The sequence below is a fragment of the Myotis davidii genome, unplaced genomic scaffold (assembly GCF_000327345.1).
Source record: "Myotis davidii unplaced genomic scaffold, ASM32734v1 scaffold38, whole genome shotgun sequence".
Lineage (NCBI taxonomy): Eukaryota > Metazoa > Chordata > Mammalia > Chiroptera > Vespertilionidae > Myotis > Myotis davidii.
The window spans coordinates 2683862-2705776 of NW_006291383.1; the positions used below are offsets into that span (position 1 = coordinate 2683862).

A 21915-nucleotide genomic window follows, 5' to 3' on the forward strand; every position below is an offset into this window, starting at 1 on the left:
TGTCACCCCTCCCCCTTTGGACGTGTTTTCACTCCAGAGACGCTCATCTTTAATTTCTTTATAGCTACTTTGAAATGCGGGGGGGAGTGGTGTGTGAGAGTGTGTGCGTGCATGTGTGTGAGTGTGTGCGAGGGGGTGGGATGGAGGGTGGGGGGAAAGTTGAGACCGGATCGCTCTCAGTAGTTTCTCTTTTCTCTATGATCCATTCATTTCTCGCTCTACCTCCTGTTGCATAAAATGATGCGCTGAAGAGCGGCTCTTTTTTTTTTTTACTTCCCGGATTTGGTTTTATAGTGGATGTTACCAGTTTTGATCGTCTCTTTGGAGATACAGTATCAATATCGCTTTTTTTTTTTTTTTTTGCTATTGCTGCCTATTCCATCTTTAAAAAACAAAACAAAACAACTCTCCCATCCCTCCCTCCTTTCCACCTTAATCCTACCCGCCCCCACATCCTCACCCCCAATTCCCCCCAGTCTCCAAAAATCCGATTGTGTTTTCTCCCAAGGATTGGGACTGGATTTTCTGATTGCGGTTATTTCCATGTTTCTAGGTTTGTGTGATTTTGCTAAAATGCATCACCAACAGCGAATGGCTGCCTTAGGGACGGACAAAGAGCTGAGTGATTTACTGGATTTCAGTGCGGTAAGAAAGAACGGTGGAAACTAACAACAGCTGTGAAAACAAAACAAAACAAAACAAAAAACCCAAACACTGAGCTAGAAATCAATAGTCATCTAAAGGACAGAAATAATTTTTAATTGGCTGAATCCTCAGTAAAATGAAGGTGTTTTTGATAAGTTTCAACTACAATTTTTGGGTGTGATGAACAATTCAGGCTTTTTTTCCCCCAGAGTCTAATAACCTGCCTTGAATTCCGTACCCATAAATCGCCCAGAATAATTGAATCTCACCCCAATGGAAAGGAAAAACAGACACCCCTAAAATGGCAAATCACCCCTAAAACTTGGCCTTCCAGGGAACCCTGGAAGTAGTAATACTTGGAGCAGTACTCGTTTTATTTATTTACTTATTTTTCCTGGAAAAGGAAAAGAGAAAATAGGAGACCCCGTTGTCTCTTAAAGTTTTAAACTGATGATGCTTTGGATTAGCAGGACCTGTAGTTACCTAGTTACTTTTTTCCCCCTGGGATTCTGAATACTCATGTATATATTGAGCGTACATTCTTTAGAACCCTTTATGCTGTTTTTATACATGTCATAGTTATGAGATCAGTACAAAGAAGAACTTACACACTTGTGGAGTTTTATAGCTGTACTTGGTCCTTCTCCATCCCTTTGCTTCCCTTTCCCAAACCAAGTCTCACTCATGTCAGGGGAATTGATTTTCAGTGGCAGATGAGTTTGGTGTAAGATGCATTTGCAAAGCAAAATGAAAAGAATCCACAAAACACATAAATAAAATCCAAACCACCTTTTAAGTGGGGCTCTTTCATGTTGCTGCTGCTACTGCTGCCGCTGCTGCCCCTGCTGCTGCTCTGCTGCTGCTGCTGCTGCTGCTGCTCTTCTAGACCTTTTTTTGGAGAAATGGCTTTCGGAAGTTTTGCCAGGAAACATAGCCCTAGCAGCTTCGGAGCCCCCTTTCTGCTTGCTGCACTTTCCCCATTCGTTCCTTTGCTTTTTGCAGGCTCTGACCCAGGGAAGGTGCGCATTGTCCACTAGATACGTGGAAGAAGAGGGAAACCAATTAGGGTCGAAATAAATGCTGGAGAGAAGAGGGAGTGAAAGAGAGAGAGAGTGAGAGTGAGTGAGTGAGTGTGTGTGTGTGTGTGTGTGTGTGTGTGTGTGTGTGAGAGAGAGAGAGAGAGAGAGAGAGAGAGTGTGTCTTGCTTCAAATTGCTCTCATGTTAGAGATGAAATGAGAATTTAGTGCAGGTGGCACTTTTATTTTTATTTGGGTTCACATATAACAGGCAAATCCTATACGGGCTGGAAATGGACATTGCCACGTTTATGGCCAAGGTTTTCATATAAAACAAACAACTTTTTTCTTCTCCTTTGTAAAACTAGTGTTTTCTAGAGAGGCTGCTGCCCTCCAAACTGAATCTTGATAACATTATGGGGACTGTGTTTGTTTAAAATGTGGTAGTACTGCCTAGTACTGGCAATCTAGTGAACCTGAGGAAAAAGAAAGGAGTGGTACTGGGGGCGGAGGGGTGATTGCCACTGTTGTGCCTGCTTTAGTTCTAAGTTGGATGGTGATGTGTTTCACAAAGACGAGCCCTTAGCATAAACTCTAAGTTACATAGTGAGAGTATGAGAGATCTTTGATGAACTCTGAAGGAGCAAATGTCTTCTTTTCAACAGTAATATTTCTTTGTTTCTTTTAGATGTTTTCACCTCCTGTGAGCAGTGGGAAAAATGGACCAACTTCTTTGGCGAGTGGACATTTTACTGGCTCAAGTATGTAAATTCTTGTCTTAGTCTGTAGTTAAATGTTCTTTGCTGTTTATTCACTCATTGTATATTTTTGGCTCTGTTGAAGCGTTCTGAAAAAGTCATTGAAATTTTAGCCTGTAATGATACGGTTATTTCATTATCCATCAGTGGTATAACTTACACAAAATGTCATCTTTTGCAAAATTAAAACTAGGCCTTTTTTTTTTAATCAAGGAAACTGTCTCAGAATTCCATTACTTAATTTAAAAGCAATTTTCTAATACAGTTATAATCAAACATGTGAAGATAAGGCCAATGTTAAAATGAGGGAAATAAATTAATGTTCCCTATTTGGAAATAGAGGGGGAAAAATCTAACTTTCATAAAAGGGAAAATCCCTTGTAAATAATATCAATTTTATTAGGTTCTGTGTATAATTAACCCTTTTAAAGAAATGAGTCTGTAATTTTGCAGCTGAATGCTGTGTGGTAAACCATAACTGTAAATAGAAAGCCTCTTGCTAAGCTGAGCTAAATATTAATTCATTTATATTTAAAATACCCTTTCTGATGCTTTGGCTGTTTCTTTCCCCTATGTGTCATGTGTGCAATGAATTTTTGCTGTATTGAAAGTTGCAAATTGGGAAGAACCTCACATTTTCTAAACGAAAGGTCTTTGGGTGATGCTTAAAAAAGACGTTAGCGCTATTCACAAAGGAAACTGAGTGCGCATTGATTATCTGGCATCTAAGGAGGAGTTTTAATAGGGGACTCTCTGAAGGTCTCTTATTAAAAGTGAAAACTGAAAATATATTTAGTTAAAATGTATTTGTTATTTTGTCCACTGAATCTCATATCAAAAGGAGGCACACATTGTTGCCTGCTGTTCTTTAGGTTCAACGCTTAAATCCATTTCTGCTGGTGAAACAGCTGCAGTATCTTAGTTCTGGCAGTGGGACATAACAGTACATTAGACAGAGTACTGTTCTTAAGTGAGGCTGGTAAATGTTGACATTTTTTAGCTCTGAAGTGCTAGTGGAATTGCCTGTTAACTATTGAATATAATTTCACATCGCTTAAATTTCATAGCAATGAGAAATCTGTTCACCTTTGTGATTTGTGTAATTGGTATATTTTTATAAAATGAATGGCTTGTACAAGTTGCTCATTTCCAAGTAAGCTACTTCTCCTTCTTCTGGCACTCATAAGTCTAAGGGAATTTTAGACTCTGTAACTTGATTTATAAAATATGAGATGCCTCCTATAGTTATATTTTATCTTTTGTTTTTTTGGGTCCACTTTGATTAAAGTACTATTCTCCATAGGGTTGTGTTTTACTGCCCTGACCCTGTGAGAGCTGATTGCCTAGTACTGGCAATCTAATGAACCAGAGGAAAAAGAAAGGCGTGTTAATGGGACTTAATTTTTTTGTTTTAGTCTTATATCTTGGAGATCTCTGTATTCCTTATACAACTTTGAAGTAAAGGTGAACACAAGTGGCTCTTCTAGACAAATTAATTTTTCATGTTAGACATTCCAAACAGTAGCTAACTTTATCTCTGACAATACTTTTCTTGATCATATTACTTAAGAAAACGTGTATTTACTTTAAATCTAGAAGTAGATTATGTCAGAAAAGTACAGAGATAGGCTGCTTTCAAAGTCAGTGCAAAATACTCTTTTGCCCTTTGTGAAAATTGACACATTTGGAATATCTTAAGTTTTGTCAGTTTAGGTATGGCTTCATAGAGTGAGGTGAATCAGAAGCATGAGTTCAAATTTCTGAGTTCACATATAGATAGAGTCCTTGCTGTGCTGTTTATTTTAAGTGTTTATAGGGAGTATAGGCTGTACAGATATGAATATGTATTAATACATTTTGGTAAGTGATCATATATTTAAACTTACACAGTTCTTAAGACAACTCTGTGTGTGGGTGTGGGTGTGTGTGCACATATACATACAAGCATACATGAACTCAGACAGACTTCATCCTTAGTGTGATGTTATGGTATTTCTGATGAAGATGCTGTGATTATTACAAGGTGTTGAACTGTAGGTTACATTGTACCACAGGTGTAGTTCTCTGGCCCAAATGTTGACTTGTAAAGGTAAAAATGTGTGGCTCTTTTGTTTGGGGTACTGGATTGAAAATGCAAGGTATTCATTCAGTGCAGTACGATGGTGACTATAATATATGGGGTACAGATTGGAGTGTTGGTTTTTCTCATCTATTCAAGACATATTTGAACACAGGGCTATTAGTGAAGTAAATGGCTTATATTTCCACTCAATAAGATAAATTATTTATCCACAAAGATAAAGTCTTTTTAAAGCATAACGAATTTTAAAAAAATCAGGAAAACTGGCCTTTAACTGGAAGGATGAATGAGGTAACTTTGGACAGAGGAATAATTTTCTAAATTTATTTCAGGTTCATTTCCATTGTCCTGAGTGATCTCAGATGTCACTTTCATGGGTAGCTTTGCAACTTGGGGTCCAGGAAAAAAAGATCCAAGCTATAAGTAAACTGTTCATATTTGAAAAACCAGCTATAGCTTTTCAGGGAGTCTTGGTCATATTTCATGCTTAAAGTTCCCAGTCGCCTTTGATTTCATTAATGTAGGATGCTCCATCGTGATTTGCAATGTGAGAATGAAAATAAAGTGTGGCCATATTCCCTTTAATCTTTCATTTCACAAACATGGTTTTTCCTACCACCTTAAGAAATGGGGAGGCTGCTAGGGAGAATGGAATGTAACCTGAGCTACAGCCTGACATTCCCAGGGAGCATTTTTCACATGAAAGGCTTTTGTCAACCCAGGAAAGGACCAGCAGTTTTTGTTTGATGTTTGCAGGTGTTCAGCAGAGAGCACTAAAACAATTCAGCCATGATAGTTCAGAGCTACGATGACCTTAACTGGGAGATTGGTGGTCTCTGGAATTATTTTTAAGAAATAGTTGTAACCCATATGGTAACTTATACAAAGAGATTTAATATCCGTTATATCATTGATCTTAAAACAAACTAAAAGTATCCACATGCCTGGATAATTGGAAAATTATTCTCATTAAAACGTAGGATGGCAAAGTTACCAAAAGAAAAAGTGCTCCTAGAGTCTATAATTTATTGGTTAACAAGGGCTTAATTTTCTGATATAACAAAGATACTGTTTATTTGGTTACTTTGAGTCCTGTATAAGCAAAAGATAAACATGCTAGCTTTAGGATCTTTTTAAAAAGTAGTTTTAAAGTTGGGCCATTAGGATTATCTACACTCCAGAACAACCCTAGTCATCTGTTACATGTATTTACAGTTAGTCTGTGATGGATACTACATCTTCCTCCCTCAGTTTAAAAGTTGAGCTTTTTCTCCTGTAACTGTTTAGCTTTGCTTAGGTGTTCAGCATTTGTTAAAGATTGCCAAATCAATGGGTGTTTGGACAATTAAGAGCAGTAGTAAAATACACCACATCTCTGGCATGGTATTTTTTAAAGAGGAAAAACATTTCTTGATATTCATACAAGTTAGTTAGCCTTTATCCACATGATACCAAAACAAACCATCAATTTAGTGAATTCAAGGAGAAAAAAACGAATCCAGGGGGTAGTACTGTACCACAGAGAAAATTCAATGGTCAGCATCCTGAATTGATTTCCACTAGTTTGAATTCAAGGTTATGGCATGAAGAAAAATTGGCCTCCCCTTAAAAGTGTTTGTTGAGTAGAGTTGTGTGTGTGTGTGTGTGTGTGTGTGTGTGTGTTTTGAAACAACAACTTTACTGTTACAGTGCAAGTCATAATGGTTGCATGCTTTTTTTGTAAAGACAGAGTAATTTACTAGGTTAATAAGTAAAGTGGTATTAAACCCATTATGTTAGAATCATAGGATATAGGAGATACAAACTGCTTAGCTTTATACAACCAAAGAAAACTGAGGCTCAAGTTAAGGAATTTCTGTGCCTTTATTTGCTGTTCTAAAAGAACACATTTTGATTTGCTAATTCTCTATGGCTCTGCAAATCCTTTATTGGAATAACATTGGTTTTACTACTGTGTTTTGCTGTAATTTGTATTGCATAATAGAGTATTAGGATTTATGTGTTGATATTTGTGCATACAAATGCTTCAGCATGTTCATGAGTCCTTTGAATACTTTCTAAGGTTTGGAACTGAATTTTGGATATTGATCATTCTCTTTAGCCCAGACTCCCCTGGGAATATTTGCAAGATGTTAAATTGAAAAGTAGGGTGTGGAGTGGTACAACACTGACAAAATTAAAGTGCTTCTTAATACGCCAAGAGGTATGCTATGTGCCTTATATGTATTGTATTTTTAAAATTCTCACAAGAACTGAGATGCAAAGATTACAATGCTCATTTCATAGATGAGGAAACTGAGATTCAGAGATGTTAGACAAGTTGCTCACAAGGCAGCCTATAATGAATTAGGTTCAAAACTCAGGTTTGCCCAGCTCAATATCCTTTTCACACATGCATACACTGACAAAAAAAGTTAGATATAGCTTACTTTTTCAAGATTATATAGGGATAATAATGCATTGTTGAGGCTTGGCCTCACCCGATGATATGTTTATTGATTTTTAGAGTGATGAAGGGTGAGAGAGAGAGAAGGAGAGAGAGACAGACAGACAGACAGAGAGTAATCAATGTGAGAGAGAAACATCGAACGGGTGCCTCCCTATGATCCCCTACCAGGGATCAAACCTGCAACCTAGGTATATGCCCTGACCATGAATCGAATCCGTAACCTTTTGGTGTAGGGGATGATGTTTCAAACAATTGAGCCACCAGGCTAGAGTAGATAAGCATTTTAAAAAACATATTTAAGAAATGATATAAACTCAGGCCCATTACTTTTCCTGCATTAGTATCCAAATAAATGCTAGCCTTCTAATTGATGTTGGATTTCACTGTGTCTTTGTATGCCTCACTATTGTTGTTATTACTATTGTTATTATTACAAGGAAAATATAGTAGATATTTTCAAAGTTGTGCTTTTATTCAACTGACAGTCTCCATAGGTGCCAGTGAAAACATTTTGTTTTCATTCATTTTTATGTACTGAAAGTTGAGGTAATGAAGCCTGCTCTGTTAATATCTAAAGAAATAAAGATTTTTTTTTTTGCCTTTCACTGTAAAAGAACTTTTGCAGTTCATTGTGAGATCTTTGGAACTTAATATCTAAGAACAGTAATCCTAAATTCTATCAGTATCTCTAAAATAAGCAGTATGGAAGTTTTGATATTCTTTTATCAGACACGTGCTTAAAATGTTGCATTTTCTAAGTTCAGAAGGAAGAAGCAATACTCTATTTGACATGACTTAAGTAAATAAAGTGCATTAAACAAACGTGGGGATCCAAGATCTGTTGAGACTGAAATGCTTAACATTTTTGACAGCATCAGCAAATTATCTTTACCCTACTATTGCAATGAGGAAATCACTTAAATAACAGATGAGCAGCTAAGTCACATAAACATATATAATAGAACTATGTAATGAAAGTTTATGCTGTTAATTGCTCGAATCTGTCTTAAATGCTTAGAATCATGAAGCAGTAAAGACTGTCATATAAACAGTTTTGTTTTGAGCTTAAAATTATTTCTTTTTGCTTTCATCTGCTATGATAAACAAAGTAATTTTGTAAGCTTTACAGATCAAACATTTCCTCCTAATGGTAAACTATATTTTATATTGGAAGTTTGCAACCTCGTCCAAGGCACAGAGTTGAGTCCGGGGGGCCCCAGGCCTGTGATTTTCAACGTTTAGTATTATGATGCTATTTAGATCAGTTCCCATAAGCCAAGATAACAGATCTTAAGTTGCCTAATAAGGAACATGGTGTGTTTTAAACGTTCTTCAGTTTACAAGTCTTGAACCAAAATGTTCTTGGGCAAACCTTTAGAATTTATATCTATGTATTCAGTAAATCAGAACTTGCACAGACGTAGGATCGAAATTCAGCTAGGTAGAAACAGAAAAAAATTCCCTCTTTCCTTATTTTTTTTTATGAGCTATTTTGTATGACCAGGTGTTCTTCCAAGTTAATTAGATAGTGCTAAGTATGAGAGAAAGTAAGGTACATAATAGGGTTTTTTTTTTTAAAGGTTACTTTTGTTATGGTTTCTTATTACTCTGAATAAAATTTTTAAAATTGACCACCAAGTTTATAATACATTTTCAAAATCTGTGCCCACTTAGAGTCAGCAATAAAATATGCACAGGAGTTTCAGGTGTATAGTTTTAAACCATATGACTCTTGATGTTTATGAGAGAGACATAAGAGAAGTAGCAATTTAATCTTTAAAGAAGATTGGTAGCACTTTGCTGTAAGTAATATTTATATTTTATATCAGACTCATATATGAATAACAAAAGTGTTGAAAAGGTTGTCATGTTTATTTTCATTTCAAAAATAAATAAGGCCCGATTAATCACCATATCAAATACCCAGGTGTGTTTAAAATCAGTTTATATGGATAAATTTCTGATCTGTAAGAAAGTATTTTACTTAAATGTGCAGCTACACTATTGTTCAAGTGGATGCTTTTGTACTTTTGTGTGACAATTAACATTTAATGAATGACTTTCTAGACTGCCATTGGTGGTAATTACTATATGTAGTTTATTAACTGCAACTCATTGTTGGATGTGCCTGTATTGATTTGTTTTGCAAACAACCTTTCACACATTCAACAGTATTTGTACATTACTTTTTAAAGACCCGTTGTATTTGCTGATGCTGATATTGCCTCTAAAAAGTTTAGCTTACAATTCCACGTGTACTAGAATGTCTCTTTGATCAGTGATTTTAATTGAATTAAAACTTCATCTTTTCAGCTATAAAAATTTTGCACTTGGATACTCAGGGAATCCCAAAGAAACTACATAATATTGTTTTTTTTAGGTAAATAATTTATAAAACTTTAGATTTACAGGAGACTTTGAGATGCTCTGTTATTACAGGAGACAAGGTTTGGGAGGGCTACATGTCTTTTGTCCAGATCATATAGTTGGTTATTTGGCCATAAAAGAACACAAATACAGATGTCCTGACCCACTGGTTAGGGGCCCCATGCTGCTTTTAATTAAGGTTTGGACTCAATCCGTTGGTCCCAACTGTATATTTCTTAAGAAGAGGAAAACTTGTATAATCTACCATTTCTGAAAAAATAATAAAAATTCAGGCTGTGAGAGATGGACATCGTAATCCGGCTCACTTGTCATCACGTGTTCTACTTTGGCTAAGGCAGTTGACGAATAACTGCTAAAATGTATTGTGTTATTAGAAATAACACAGTAAGACTCATGATTAAATATCAGGGCTGTAATTTAATCTCGGGGGTTCTGGTGCTGTTCATAAACCATTTGGCTTTTTCTGTAACAGATGACGTCAAAATACAGCTTGATTGAATTATGACCCTGGGTTCCAGGAGCACCTGCCTGTGTTTCTGTACTTCATGGCATGTCAGCGTTTCCATTACAAACTTTTCTTCTGCTCTGACATTTTTAACTTCAAATAGTTAAACTGGACCAATGCTTGCCATATAAACTGTTAGCCCCCCTGGGAAACGACGATTTTTCCAATAAAACAGAGAAGGTGGTGACAAAGCCCCATTACGGAATACCTTTTAGAATGTTCTTCCTTGCTTTAATCTTCCATTAATTTACATTCCCTTTTGGGGTACTTAGCTGAATTGCAAGGCATCTAAATGGGAGGATTTAATTTCAGATTTCTCAAGTTAAGTCTTAAATATAAGATATTTAGAGACTGTTAAACTGGGAAAAAGAGCTTTAATGAAGGAGGATATTGAAATGATAGTTGTGGACACTAGGTTGGATATTGTGTAATATGCTGAATGCAAGACAGGAAAAACATGCAAACTTGGCGTACCTTGTCAGTCATTACTCTTATATCCACTTAAGATTAGTAAAACTTGATAATAGTTTAGAAAGGTGTATTTATTTATATCACCACCTGGAGATTTCTGGCATAGGTTTAGTTTTGCCCCTCGGGTTTTAATATGTAGGCAATGAACATAGGATACTTTATCTACCTAGCTGGTTACCTATAGTCATTCTTATTGAGGGTGCATTTAATATATACAGTGTGTCCCAAAAAATGTATACATACTTTAACAGCTGATGGCTCAATTTTGAAAATGAAATGTATTTTAATAAACACTGATTTTTTAATTATTCTAAGTGCATGTATACATGTTTTGGGACACCATATATTTTCAGTATATGCTGTGTTCAGATCCCTGTATTAGCAAGTATACCACATAGATGGCTTTGTGGGAGATAGGCCCTGCCCCAAGAGGGCATATATTCTGACAGGAAAAATAGAAAACCACATTTATAATTAATATTCAGTGTCCAGAAGACAAGTGTCATTCATGTTGTGGGATTTTAGATAAATAAAAACTGTTTTCTTGCTGAGGGAAATTAATAGTGAAAGCCTTGTGGACAATTGATACTGATCCCTGAGGAGGAGGCTGGGATTTTGACCTGGGGGTATTGGGACAGAGTGCTTGGGGTCAAGATCACCGTGAAGCAGGCACAGAGGAGGAGGCTCCGCAGCTCTGCGGTGACATCAACTCTGGTCCAGGCACCTGCAGTGACTTCCAGGCAAACATCTCTGTCTTGGATGCTTTTTTTTTCTTTTCCGATTTGGGGATTTTTTTGGGGGGGGATGTTAGCGTTTGTAATTCAGTTCCATCCAAAAATATATGTTTTTAATGGTAGTATCAGGATGGATATTGAGTTTTTATGTTTCCAGTTTCAAACTCTTCCTATTATATCCTTCAGCAATGGAAATTTATGTGATTGACAGCAATAGCTACCTTGAAGAAAATTATTTAACTGAGATCTGGAAATCTAGATTCTTTTGCATTGTTTATTGCGAAGTAGCTATTTGATATTGACAAAGTGATAGAATCTCAAAGCCTGTATTTTAAAACTGAAAAAAGTTTGAAACTCTTCAGTGAACTTCAAGAGGGGTTTTATAGTATATTTAAAAATATTTTCAGTTTGCAAAAATATTCATCTTTATAATTTTTATTATTGCTGCCATCAACATTACCAATGCCACATCTTTTGATTCAAAGGCTTGCAGAGAAATGTGATAGTTATTAGTTCCAGGTAATACATTCAGAAATGCATTTAGAAAACATTTTGAAAGATATTGTGATCTTAGCCAAAACTTAATAATGTTTGTAAAAACATTATGAAGAGGTCAGATATACCTTTGGGTAAAATCCATCATAATTACATTACAAGAAGGAAAAAGATATATAATACCGTCTTCTCCTCAGGTATTGGTGAATTCAAGTTAAGATGCCTTTCTCTCTGTGACCTCCACGTAGTAGTTTCCACAGGATGCCAGAAATGCAACTGATGGGTGAAATTGGCTTAGGAAGAATTTATTAATGCATGTTTGTGCTTGCTTCAGAGTATAAACAAAATTTTTATGACAAAGAATATTTTAGACCTATTTTTTAAAAAATGTCAGTTACAGACCTGTGTATTCCCAAAATTTTTTCTTCACTTTCAGAAATAAGGGACTTATATTTGGATATTTTGCAACTCAGAATTTTTTAAACTCTGAAAAAAACAAATTTATCATCAAGTGGTAGTATTACAAGATTTAATATACAATTTTATACATAATTTAATTTTGTAATTTTGAAAAGAAAGACCAAACAATATCAATTTCAATTCTTGTTCCAATAATAATTGTTTGTTGTTTGCGTTCTTGAATACCAGTGTCTGCTGCCTGGTGTCCCAAACCATTGAATGCTTTTCTGTTCTCTTGTGGGCACTCTGATTCTTCATCTAGTTGCTTTTAGCCACAAGGTTATTATTTTTTTTGTTCCCTAATTTTCCCCTAATTTTCTTCATCTCTTCTTATTCTTCAGTTTATCTTTTCAGCCCATGTATAACTATGAATCTCTTAAATGGTTGTACCTTTGCACTGCTCCTCTCCTTCAAGAATTCTACACTTTACTCCTTTGTGGTTTTGGTAGGTGAGAAATATTTTAGACAAGGTGAGACTATTTCATAATTACTTCAATTAATTTTACTTTAAAAATTTCATTGTTGTTTAAGGCCTGGTTATTTAGAGGATGTTGAAATTTTCAGAAAAGTGAAAGGGATGAATGCATATCATCTTATTCTTTTTTTCCAATGTGCATATAGTTCATTGGAGTAACAGTTGATTTATTAACAACTAGAGTCCCAGTGCACGAATTCGTGCGCAGGTGGGGTCCCTCAACCTGGCTGGCCAATTGGGACCAATTGGGACTGGCCTGCTGGGGGGAAGGACAGCGGGAGGTCAGCCATGGGCATGCACTGACCACCAGGAGGCAGCTCCTGCATTGAGCATCTGCCCCCTGGTGGTCAGTGCACAGTGCATCATCATAGTGACCGGTCAACCGGTCGTTCAGTTGACTGGTCATAAGGGTTGCTTAGGCTTTTATATTTATAGATTAGTAATTTTTATTTGATCATTTTTTTATTCATTCAATAAGTGTTTTTTGGGAGCCAAGTCAAGTTACAGGGTTAGAAGCTATGGTGAGGAAAGGATGCTATTATATTCACCAATACCTGAGGAGAGGATGGTATTATATATCTTTTTCCTATTTGTGATACAATCCTATATAATAAAAGGGCAATATGCAAATTGACCCTAACAGCAGAACAACTGGGACGACTGGTTGCTATGACGTGCACTGACCACCAGGGGGGCAGATGCTCAATGCAGGAGCTGCCCCCTGGTGGTCAGTGCACTTTCACAGGGGGAGTGCCGCTCAGCCAGAAGCCAGCTCATGACTGGCCAGTGCAGCAGGGGTGCCGGGAGGCTCTCCAGCCTCTGCGGCAGCACTAAGGATGTCTGACTGATGGCTTAGACCTGCTCCCCCCGGGGTCCTGGACTGCGAGAGGGCGCAGGCCGGGCTGAGGAAACTCCCCCCGCTCCCCATAGTTATGATATAAAAAAAAAATTTCAACTTCACCATTGTAATGGAGAACGATGTTGCTGTTGTTAGGTAAAAGTCCTACAGTGATTCAATAGGAAAGTATTTTAGTTAGTGATGTGGAAATATAGATTTCTTTAAAAAATACATTTCAAATAAAGCTAAGTGCAGACTTCAGAAACAGAAATCCTGGAATCTGTGTACTTGTGTGCTTCTACATGAGTATAATTAAGGAAGGAGAATGGTTTCTAAGGGTTATAAAAGCTAGACCTGGAAGAGTATTGTTACGAATGTACAATCAGAGATTCTTTGGGAGGCATGACAATTATGTTCTATTGGTCCTTCTGGAGCAGAAATTAAAATTTTGGACTTACAGATAGCAATCATATACTTCAGGAGCACTAGATACTACACGAGTGGGTAAAAGTAGGTTTACAGCCATGAGTATGTGAAACAGTTTATTCTTGTATTATTTATTAATTATTGCATTATTATCCATAGGAACAACTGTAAACTTGTTTTTACCCACAACTGCATGCCTAACGTTTTTATTCCCACACTTGAAGTTTTTATATTTATTTTTAAATATATACACAGAAAAAGTATTTACTTTAAAAATTAATTATTTATTGAACCTCTACCATGTGTCAGGACCATGTTAGGAGCTGGGGATAAAATGATGAGCAAGACACTTGTGCTCCTGTATGGATTAAATGTAGGAGACAGACACTAACTGAATCATCAACCAAAGTAATGTCAACTTCTACACTTGAGAGGTGTGTGGCATTAGATGCGTTAGGAGTAGGGATATCTGACCAAGCCCAAGCAGTCAGGAGAGACTTCCCTGGGACTTGTACACTCAGAATGATGTCTGGCAGATGGGGGCAGGGGGAGTGAAGTGGCTGGAGGCATGGGTTCCACTAAGAGAGAGAAGGTCAAGGTTGGGAAGGGGCTCCAGCATGGTTTGAGCTGAGACTGGGAGGAGAGTAGGGGCTGAGCAATGGGGAGTCTTTGCAGTGCACTGCCCATGAGATTGTGCTTGGGAACACTGGCTGCAGCCTGGAAGCCAGGCCTCAAGAGTAGTAGGTGTGGATGGCCCAAACCAGTTATGAGGCTTTTGCACAAATCCAGGTGAGAGATGGGGTTGCTGGTCCTACAGTGTGGGTGGTGAAATTGGAGAATGAACTACAGACCCTATTTGAAACCTATAACTTTAGTCCACTGGGGAACATTTAGCGTGGGCACTTGTTTTATTTTGTGCAGCTTCCTATCACTTTAATACTTTCAAATTTATCATACTTTATACCTTATAACAGTAACTGAGACCTCACTCAGCTACCATGTGATATCCACTGCCTGTTTAGCAACCAAGCACCATAGAAGTGCTTTTTATTTTCTGAGAGAAGTGGTAGGTTTGATTTATGCAACTCTGTTGTGAGAGGGTGCAGAGGTGGAAGTGGGAGACCAAGGGAAAGGAAACTTTTCTTTCTTATTTCATGGTCTTCAGTGATAATGCATCATTTCGGCTGCCTGTAGCTTATGTTCTTATTACCAGTAAATGCGATGGTGTGGTTTGCCCTGTTGAATAGGACTCGTTGAAAGCCTGTAGTCCCTTATCAGATGGCACAGCCACAACAGGGTGCTGAGCTGCTTTGCTGGTGAACTTTAGGAGGGTGGTTTGATTCGTATGATAGTTTGGGATAAAACACTATTATTTGATTGTATTTTTTTGAGGTATTCCAGGAGGGAAAATTATCTGTTAACTTTTGATTAGGAACAAAGTGAAGCTTCCCATATGTACACATCACAGCTAATATACTGCCTCCTTTCTAACGATGGCCCCCCTCTTTCATTCTGACCATGTCATTCTTTTTATACCTCCCCCAGCTCCATTTTTTCATTGATCTTATTGGTTACTATTGAGAGTCACCTCTCAAACCAGTGTGTGTGTTAGTTCATTTTAGTTAGGAAAAATATTTCCATCCTTTGGTTATGTACTGTTGAAGTTGAAGAAAATGTATTGTTTTATATCTATCCCTATCCCTGTCCCTGTCCCTGTCCCTGTCCCCACCCCTTTCCCTGTCCCTGTCTCTGTCCCTGTCCATATCCCTGTCCCTGTCCCTGTTCCTATCCCTATCCCTGTCCCTGTCCCCGTCCCCGTCCCTGTCCCTGTCCCTATCCCTCTTTCATCTGTCTATCTCATCTGTGCATAGGCCAGCTAGTTAGAGCAATGATTTTCAACCTATTTCATTTCGTAGCACACATAAACTAGTTACTAAAATTCTGTGGCACACCAAAATATATATTATATATTTTGCCAACCTGACAAAAAAAGATAGGTATAATTTTGATTCCTTCACACTGGATGGCTATTGTTGTGTTGGCTGTTGTCATGGTTTTATCTGACAGTCTAAGGGAAAAGAGGTCCATGTCCCTGACTCAATGGTCAAGTATTGCATGTTTTAAAAATTCTTGCGGCACACTCGTTGAAAATCGCTGAGTTAGAGCATTGGAGGGATGCTGTGGGTAGGGGTTGGATCCTGATATTTATGCCAGTTAGTACTTCGTGGCTCCAGGACCCTAGAGTTCTGTGTGTTCTTCATTAGAAGGGCGCTGAAAGGAGAGGCGTGGGACCATCTGCACTGAGCAGAGAGCTTCCTAAACCGTTGGCCTTGCTGCTGGTGAATTAGCAGGGTAATACTGATGCAAGTGGACAGCATTCACACATGTTCCTGCCTCCTGGAGAATCCCTGCAGTATCTAGGCATGCATTAGCAACTCTGATTTAAAAAATAAAATGAAATGTAATTACTTTCCTTTTGAGGTGGGGAGGCACACAGTGTTTCAACAGTATCTGCAGCGCCTTATCTTTTTTGGGGAAAAGGAGAATGGTTGACAATTCTATGCTTGAAATATTTCACAATTAAAAAAAAACACACAAAACACCACACAAAAAAAGTAACCAATCAAACAAAAACTCTTTCTCGAAATTGGTTTCCCCCCTGACCACAGTCCTCTTTGTTGTCCTCCTTCATAGCAAGAGTTTTATTAATTGTTGTTGATACTGGCTGTGTCTCTGAATCCCTTTATCCCATATGCTTTATATTCTAAGAATAACCAGCCAAATATTTCAAAGGACATTTTACCTTGTATTGTTTGACACCTATAAAATTTTCCATGTAACATATATAAATTACGGAGCTTAATAAAGGAGTGAAGATGCATGGACCTACTAGACAACACGAGAACTAGAGCAATATCAGAGCCTTTGCCTCTCCTTGGGGGGTCTTTCCTTATCCACTTCCCCTGTCTTCCCTGCCAGAGGTAAATATTCTATTGTTTAAAGTCTTTGTATAACATGTATATGCATCCTGAAACAATATGTTGTCTGGTTTTACTTGATGGGGGATCATAAAAATGGAATCTTGTATTGCCTGTGCTACCTATTTTTTTTTTCACTCAGTATCATATGTTTAGGATTTCTTGTTGAATGTGGCCTTAGTTTATTTTTATTACTGGTGAATATGCCTCAATTTATCAATGCATTTTCCAGTTAGTAAACCTTTGAATTGATTCCCATTTTTTCCCTTGAATATCGCTTGATGCACACTTGTTGATATTTGTAACATATATATCTGTGAGTAAAATGTAGAGTTATGTGAATGTTCAACATGACAAGATAGTGCCAAATTGTTTTTCAAAGTTTGTTACCAAGTTACACTCCCATGGGCAGCATAAAAGATTACTATTGATGCATATAGTTGTCCACCTTTGATGTTATTAAATTTTTAAATTTGTATCAATCTAGTTGGTATAAGATTAAAATATATTTGGCTGTGGTGGTAATTTGCATTTCCCTGGTGAAACATCTCTTTATGTGTTTATTTATCCTCTGTTTGTTCTTCTGTGGAATCTCCCTTCACTCTCAATTTCTATTGAGTTGTTGTTTTTTCTTATTGATTTCTAGATATATTTTTGGGTAATGAGTCTTTCTGTCATGTTATTTTATGACCTGTCTTTGTACCCTCCTTTTCCTTTGCCAGTTTTGTGTCATAGTTGGAAAATCCATCTTTATGCCCAGGTCATAAAGATTTTCTCTTCTATGCTTCTTCTAAAAAGGATTTCATAGTTTTGATTTCTACATTTAAGTTTTTAATGCAGTTGGGACTGATTTTGTAGAGTGAGAAGAGGTCTAATTCTACGTTTCCATAAATGTTTGGATGCCCATTTGTTTTATAGTCATGTACTGAAAAGTCTATCCTTTTCGCAGGCATCGACGATGCTACTTCTGTAATAGTATACATTTCCATATTTGTAAGGGTCTTTCATTCTGAGATCTTTAATTCTAATCTGATGGTCAGTTTGTTTACTCCTGCACGCCCCACACTGGGGATTGAGCCCGAAACCTGGGCATGTGCCCTGACCGGGAATCGAACCCTGACATTCTGGTTCATGGGTCAATGCTCAACCACTGAGCCACGCCACAAGGCGGGCTACTACTTTTGATGTCTGGTAGACAAAGTCCTTCTTTTTCCTTCTCTTGTTTTACATTTACACATTTTACTTTTGGCGATTTGGGGGCCTGTGTTCTTCCATAGGAATTTTAAAATAAACTTTCCAAAGTGTTTCATGAGCCTTTTATTGAAGTTGCATGGAAACCAGTGCTTATTAGGGGGTGGGGGAGAATGAATACATTAATTTTGTATAATGTAAACAATTTTTGCTTCTGTTTTTTCTTTATTTTTTTATATCACTATTTATTCCCCCAAACTCTCTCCCACTTGCAACCACACCCCTCCACACCTTGTGAAATCACCACACTGTTGTCTGTGTTAATGAGTTCTTTCTCTTTTATTTTTTCTCAATCCCTCCCCCCCAAACCCGACCCTCCCCCCACAGAGCTGCTCTCTATGAGTCTGTCTCTATTTACTGCATCTTTATTAATTATTATTTCTACTCATGTATCTCTCCATTTCTTTAGGTCTTTCTTAATATCACAAAATAAAGTTTTATAATATTCTCCATGGCTTCTAAATATCTTTTGATAATTTATTCTTAAGTACCTTATTTTTTTCTTACTCTTGTTAATAGTATTTTCTTATAAATTAACTATACAAATTGTTTGTTGCTGGTATATATAAATGCGGTTGATTTTTGTATATTGATTTTTATATTCAGCTATGTTACTAAACTATTAATTCCAAAAGTGCCTTTGTGCTTTCTTCAGAGTTTTCTATATAGGTAGTCATATCTTGTGCAAATAATGACATTTCTGTTGTTTTTATTTTGAAACGTCTATACTTGGCCTACCTTCCCCTCTTTTTTCTTATAGCACTATTTAGTACCTCAAGCACATAGTTGTTAAGCAGAAACAGCAATAGTGGGTATCCTTGTCTCTTTCCTGATTTTCACTATTGATGTTGATAATGATAGATACCATTAAGGAACTTCTATATATTTTGTTCTAAGAGTTTTATCATGAATGATATTGAGTTATATAAAATACTTTCCATATATATTTAAATTATGATTTTAAAAAATCTCCTTTACTCTGTTAACGCTGTCAGTGACATTTCTATTTTTTCCCTGTGTAAACTCCTTTTGCATTTTGGGGATAAAGCTAATGTGATTATGATGTATTTTTTATCACTCTTTAAAAAAATAATACCTTGGACTGTTTTCTAATATTTTCTTTAGTATGTTGCATCTATTTTTGTAAATAAGATTGGTATATAATATTTCTTCTTCTACTGTCCTTGTCTGGGTTTGGCCACAAGGTTATACTGACCTGTAAATGAATAGGGGAGTATTTCCACTCTGTTCTCTCTGGAAGAATGTGTATAAGGCAGAAACAATCTGTTCATTGAAACTAGGTAAATCTTGTTCCTGTAACTATCAGGACCTGGTGTGAGAAAATTTTACCACTGATAGAATTTTTAAAGCATTGAGAATGAAAATTTCACTCCACCCCCCCAATAATTTTAAAATTATATATATAATTCTATTTTATATCAGTTTTTAAATTAATTGCCATAAAGTTCGTAGTGTTCCCTTATTAGCTTTTTAATCTCCACTGACTCTATAATTAAGTTGTATTCTTCAATACTGATTTTATTTGCATTTTCCTTGATTAAGATCACTAGAAGTTTTTCTCATTTATTAATCATTTCAAAAGGAATCAATTTTTGGCTTTGTGGATTATTTTTATGTGTGTTTGTTTTCTACATTATTTCTTTTTAAAAAAATATATTTTATTTTTTAGAGAGGAAGGGAGACGGATAGAGAGTTATAGAGAGTTAGAAACATCGATTAGAGAGAAACATCGATCAACTGCCTCCTGCACAACCCCCCCACTGGGGATGTGCCCGAAACCAAGGTACATGCCCTTGACTGGAATCGAACCTGGGACCCTTGAGTCCACAGGCTGATGCTCTATCCACTGAGCCAAACCAGTTAGGGCTCTACATTATTTCTAATCTTTATTATTGCCTGGTTTCCCTTTGCTTTGGGCTTAATAATTTTTTCTAACTTCTCAAGTGGACCACTTAATTAGTTAAGTTGTCATTATTTTTTTTCAAATATAAGAACGTAAGGCAATAAAATGCTTTCAGTGCTCTGCTATCACTCTATTCTATAGGTTTTAATATGTAACATATTCATTATATTTTATTTGTAAGTATTTAAAAATTCCCAATATGATTTCATCTTTGACCACTGCAATATTATTGGTATCTTAGAAATTTTATCAATGAATGTCATTTATTCTTTTATTAGTGACTTTTAATGTTATTAATTTGTTGTCAGAGAACTATTCTGTATGACAATAGTTCTTTGGTTCTTGTGAGACTTCTTTATTGTCAGTTTTAATTAATCAGTTTTTGTAAATGTTCCATTGTGTGCTTAAGAAGAATGTATGTCTAGAAGGATCTATATGTGTCCAGAAATTTAAGCTTATTAATTGTGCCTTACAATCATCTATACCTTTAGTAATGGTTGTTTATTTGGGGGGTGAGGGGTCTGACATATTTGTCATTGAGATAAATAGATTAAAATAACCCTCTCTGCTTGTGACTTTGCAAACGTTTCCCTGTGTTTTGGCTTTATACATGTTTAAATTGTATGCGTTTGAGTTTTGAATTATTAAGATCTTTGTTAATTGCACCCTTTATCCACTTTGTATGTGGTCACGTTCTTTCTGCTGTATGTCTTAAAGTCTGTTTTTTTTTCCTGTTACTAGTATAGTTATCCCGTTTTCTTTTGGCTAATATTTGTCTAGTCTGTCTCTTTTTTGCACTTTTATTTTCAGTCCATTCATGTTGTTGTGCTTTAGGTGTGCCAACTGCAGCTGTATTTTTATCTTAATCTAATCAGGTGATATGAAATTATTTAAATCAATTTACGTATTTTGTACTTCAGTTTAGGCCACTTATATTGACTACAATGGTGCCTCTTGGAATTGTGCAGTATGGTAGCTTTGATAACTGCCATCAAAATTCTTGATTTCCATTTGTATTGCTTTTTATACGCTTTTTTCTTTCCTGTCATTCCTTTAAATAAATTAAGGTTTTGTTTGTTTCTTATTTCATTTTCTACTACCATTGTTTGGAATTTATTTCTGTTCTTTTAGTGGTTACCTTTGAGATTCTGTTATGCATTGTTACCTGACAAAGTCTAAAGATTGCCTATAGTCTTGACTCCTTTGAACCAATTTTAAGGTCAGGAAATACTGTTCCTTCCATTAATCTCATTCCTACTTAGAATATTTTAGTTTTGAGCTTGAAAATATTTTCTTCAAATTAGATATGATTATTTTATAGACAGTGTTTAGATTTACAGCTTGCTAATTTCTTTGCTCAACACTTTCTGACATCTTAACCTTTCTTTATAGGATCATTTTTGTATTTGGTGAAGTATATCTTTTAGAAGTGTTTAGGTATAGGGATGTTCAAGGTCAACTTTTGTATTTTTGTTTATCCAAAATGTCCTGATATTCTTCAAAGTTAATTTTGCAGGGCACACAATTCCAGGTTGACGTTTGTTTTCCCTTATTATCCTGATGATTTTATTCTACTATCTTCTGAATTCCATTATGGCTCATGGGAAGCCTGCTGTCAATCTAATTGCCATTCCTTTCTAGGATATCTGTCTTTCACCCTGATTTCTCATTTTCTTTTTGATGTTTTGCAATATTATTTCATTAAACCAGCAACTTAAAAATATGTATATTTTTATTGATTTCAGAGAGGAAAAGAGAGGGGGAGAGATAGAAACATTGATTGGCTGCCTCTTGCATGCCCCCTTCTGGGAGCGCAGCTGGAAACCCGGACTAGTACTCTGACTGAGAATCAAATCATTATCTTCTGGTTCATAGGTCAATGCTCAACCACTGAGCCAAGCCAGTTGGCAAATCAACAACTTTTTGAATAAAATGTTCAGTTTTATTGGAAACTCTATGCATCTGACTTCTCCATACCACATTTATCTAGTGTCCGTGCCCCGCACCGCCCCCCCCCCCCCC

The 21915-nt window shown here is 36.4% G+C and overlaps 1 protein-coding gene across 10 annotated transcripts in view; it reads left to right on the plus strand.

Annotated features, from left to right (window-relative positions):
* TCF4 (transcription factor 4) overlaps positions 1-21915 on the plus strand; it is a 335849-nt gene that overhangs the window by 1878 nt on the left and 312056 nt on the right. For 6 of the 10 annotated variants that reach the window (XM_006764462.2, XM_015564421.1, XM_006764463.2 and 3 more), the window contains exons 1-2: positions 1648-1664; positions 2351-2423. In XM_006764462.2, the coding sequence (XP_006764525.2) occupies positions 2351-2423 (73 nt within the window). In that variant the 5' untranslated portion in view covers positions 1648-1664. Of the gene's footprint in view, positions 1-553; positions 646-1647; positions 1665-2350; positions 2424-21915 lie in introns of those variants that run through there. The other 4 variants (XM_015564424.1, XM_006764466.2, XM_006764465.2 and 1 more) reach the window with 2 other exon arrangements.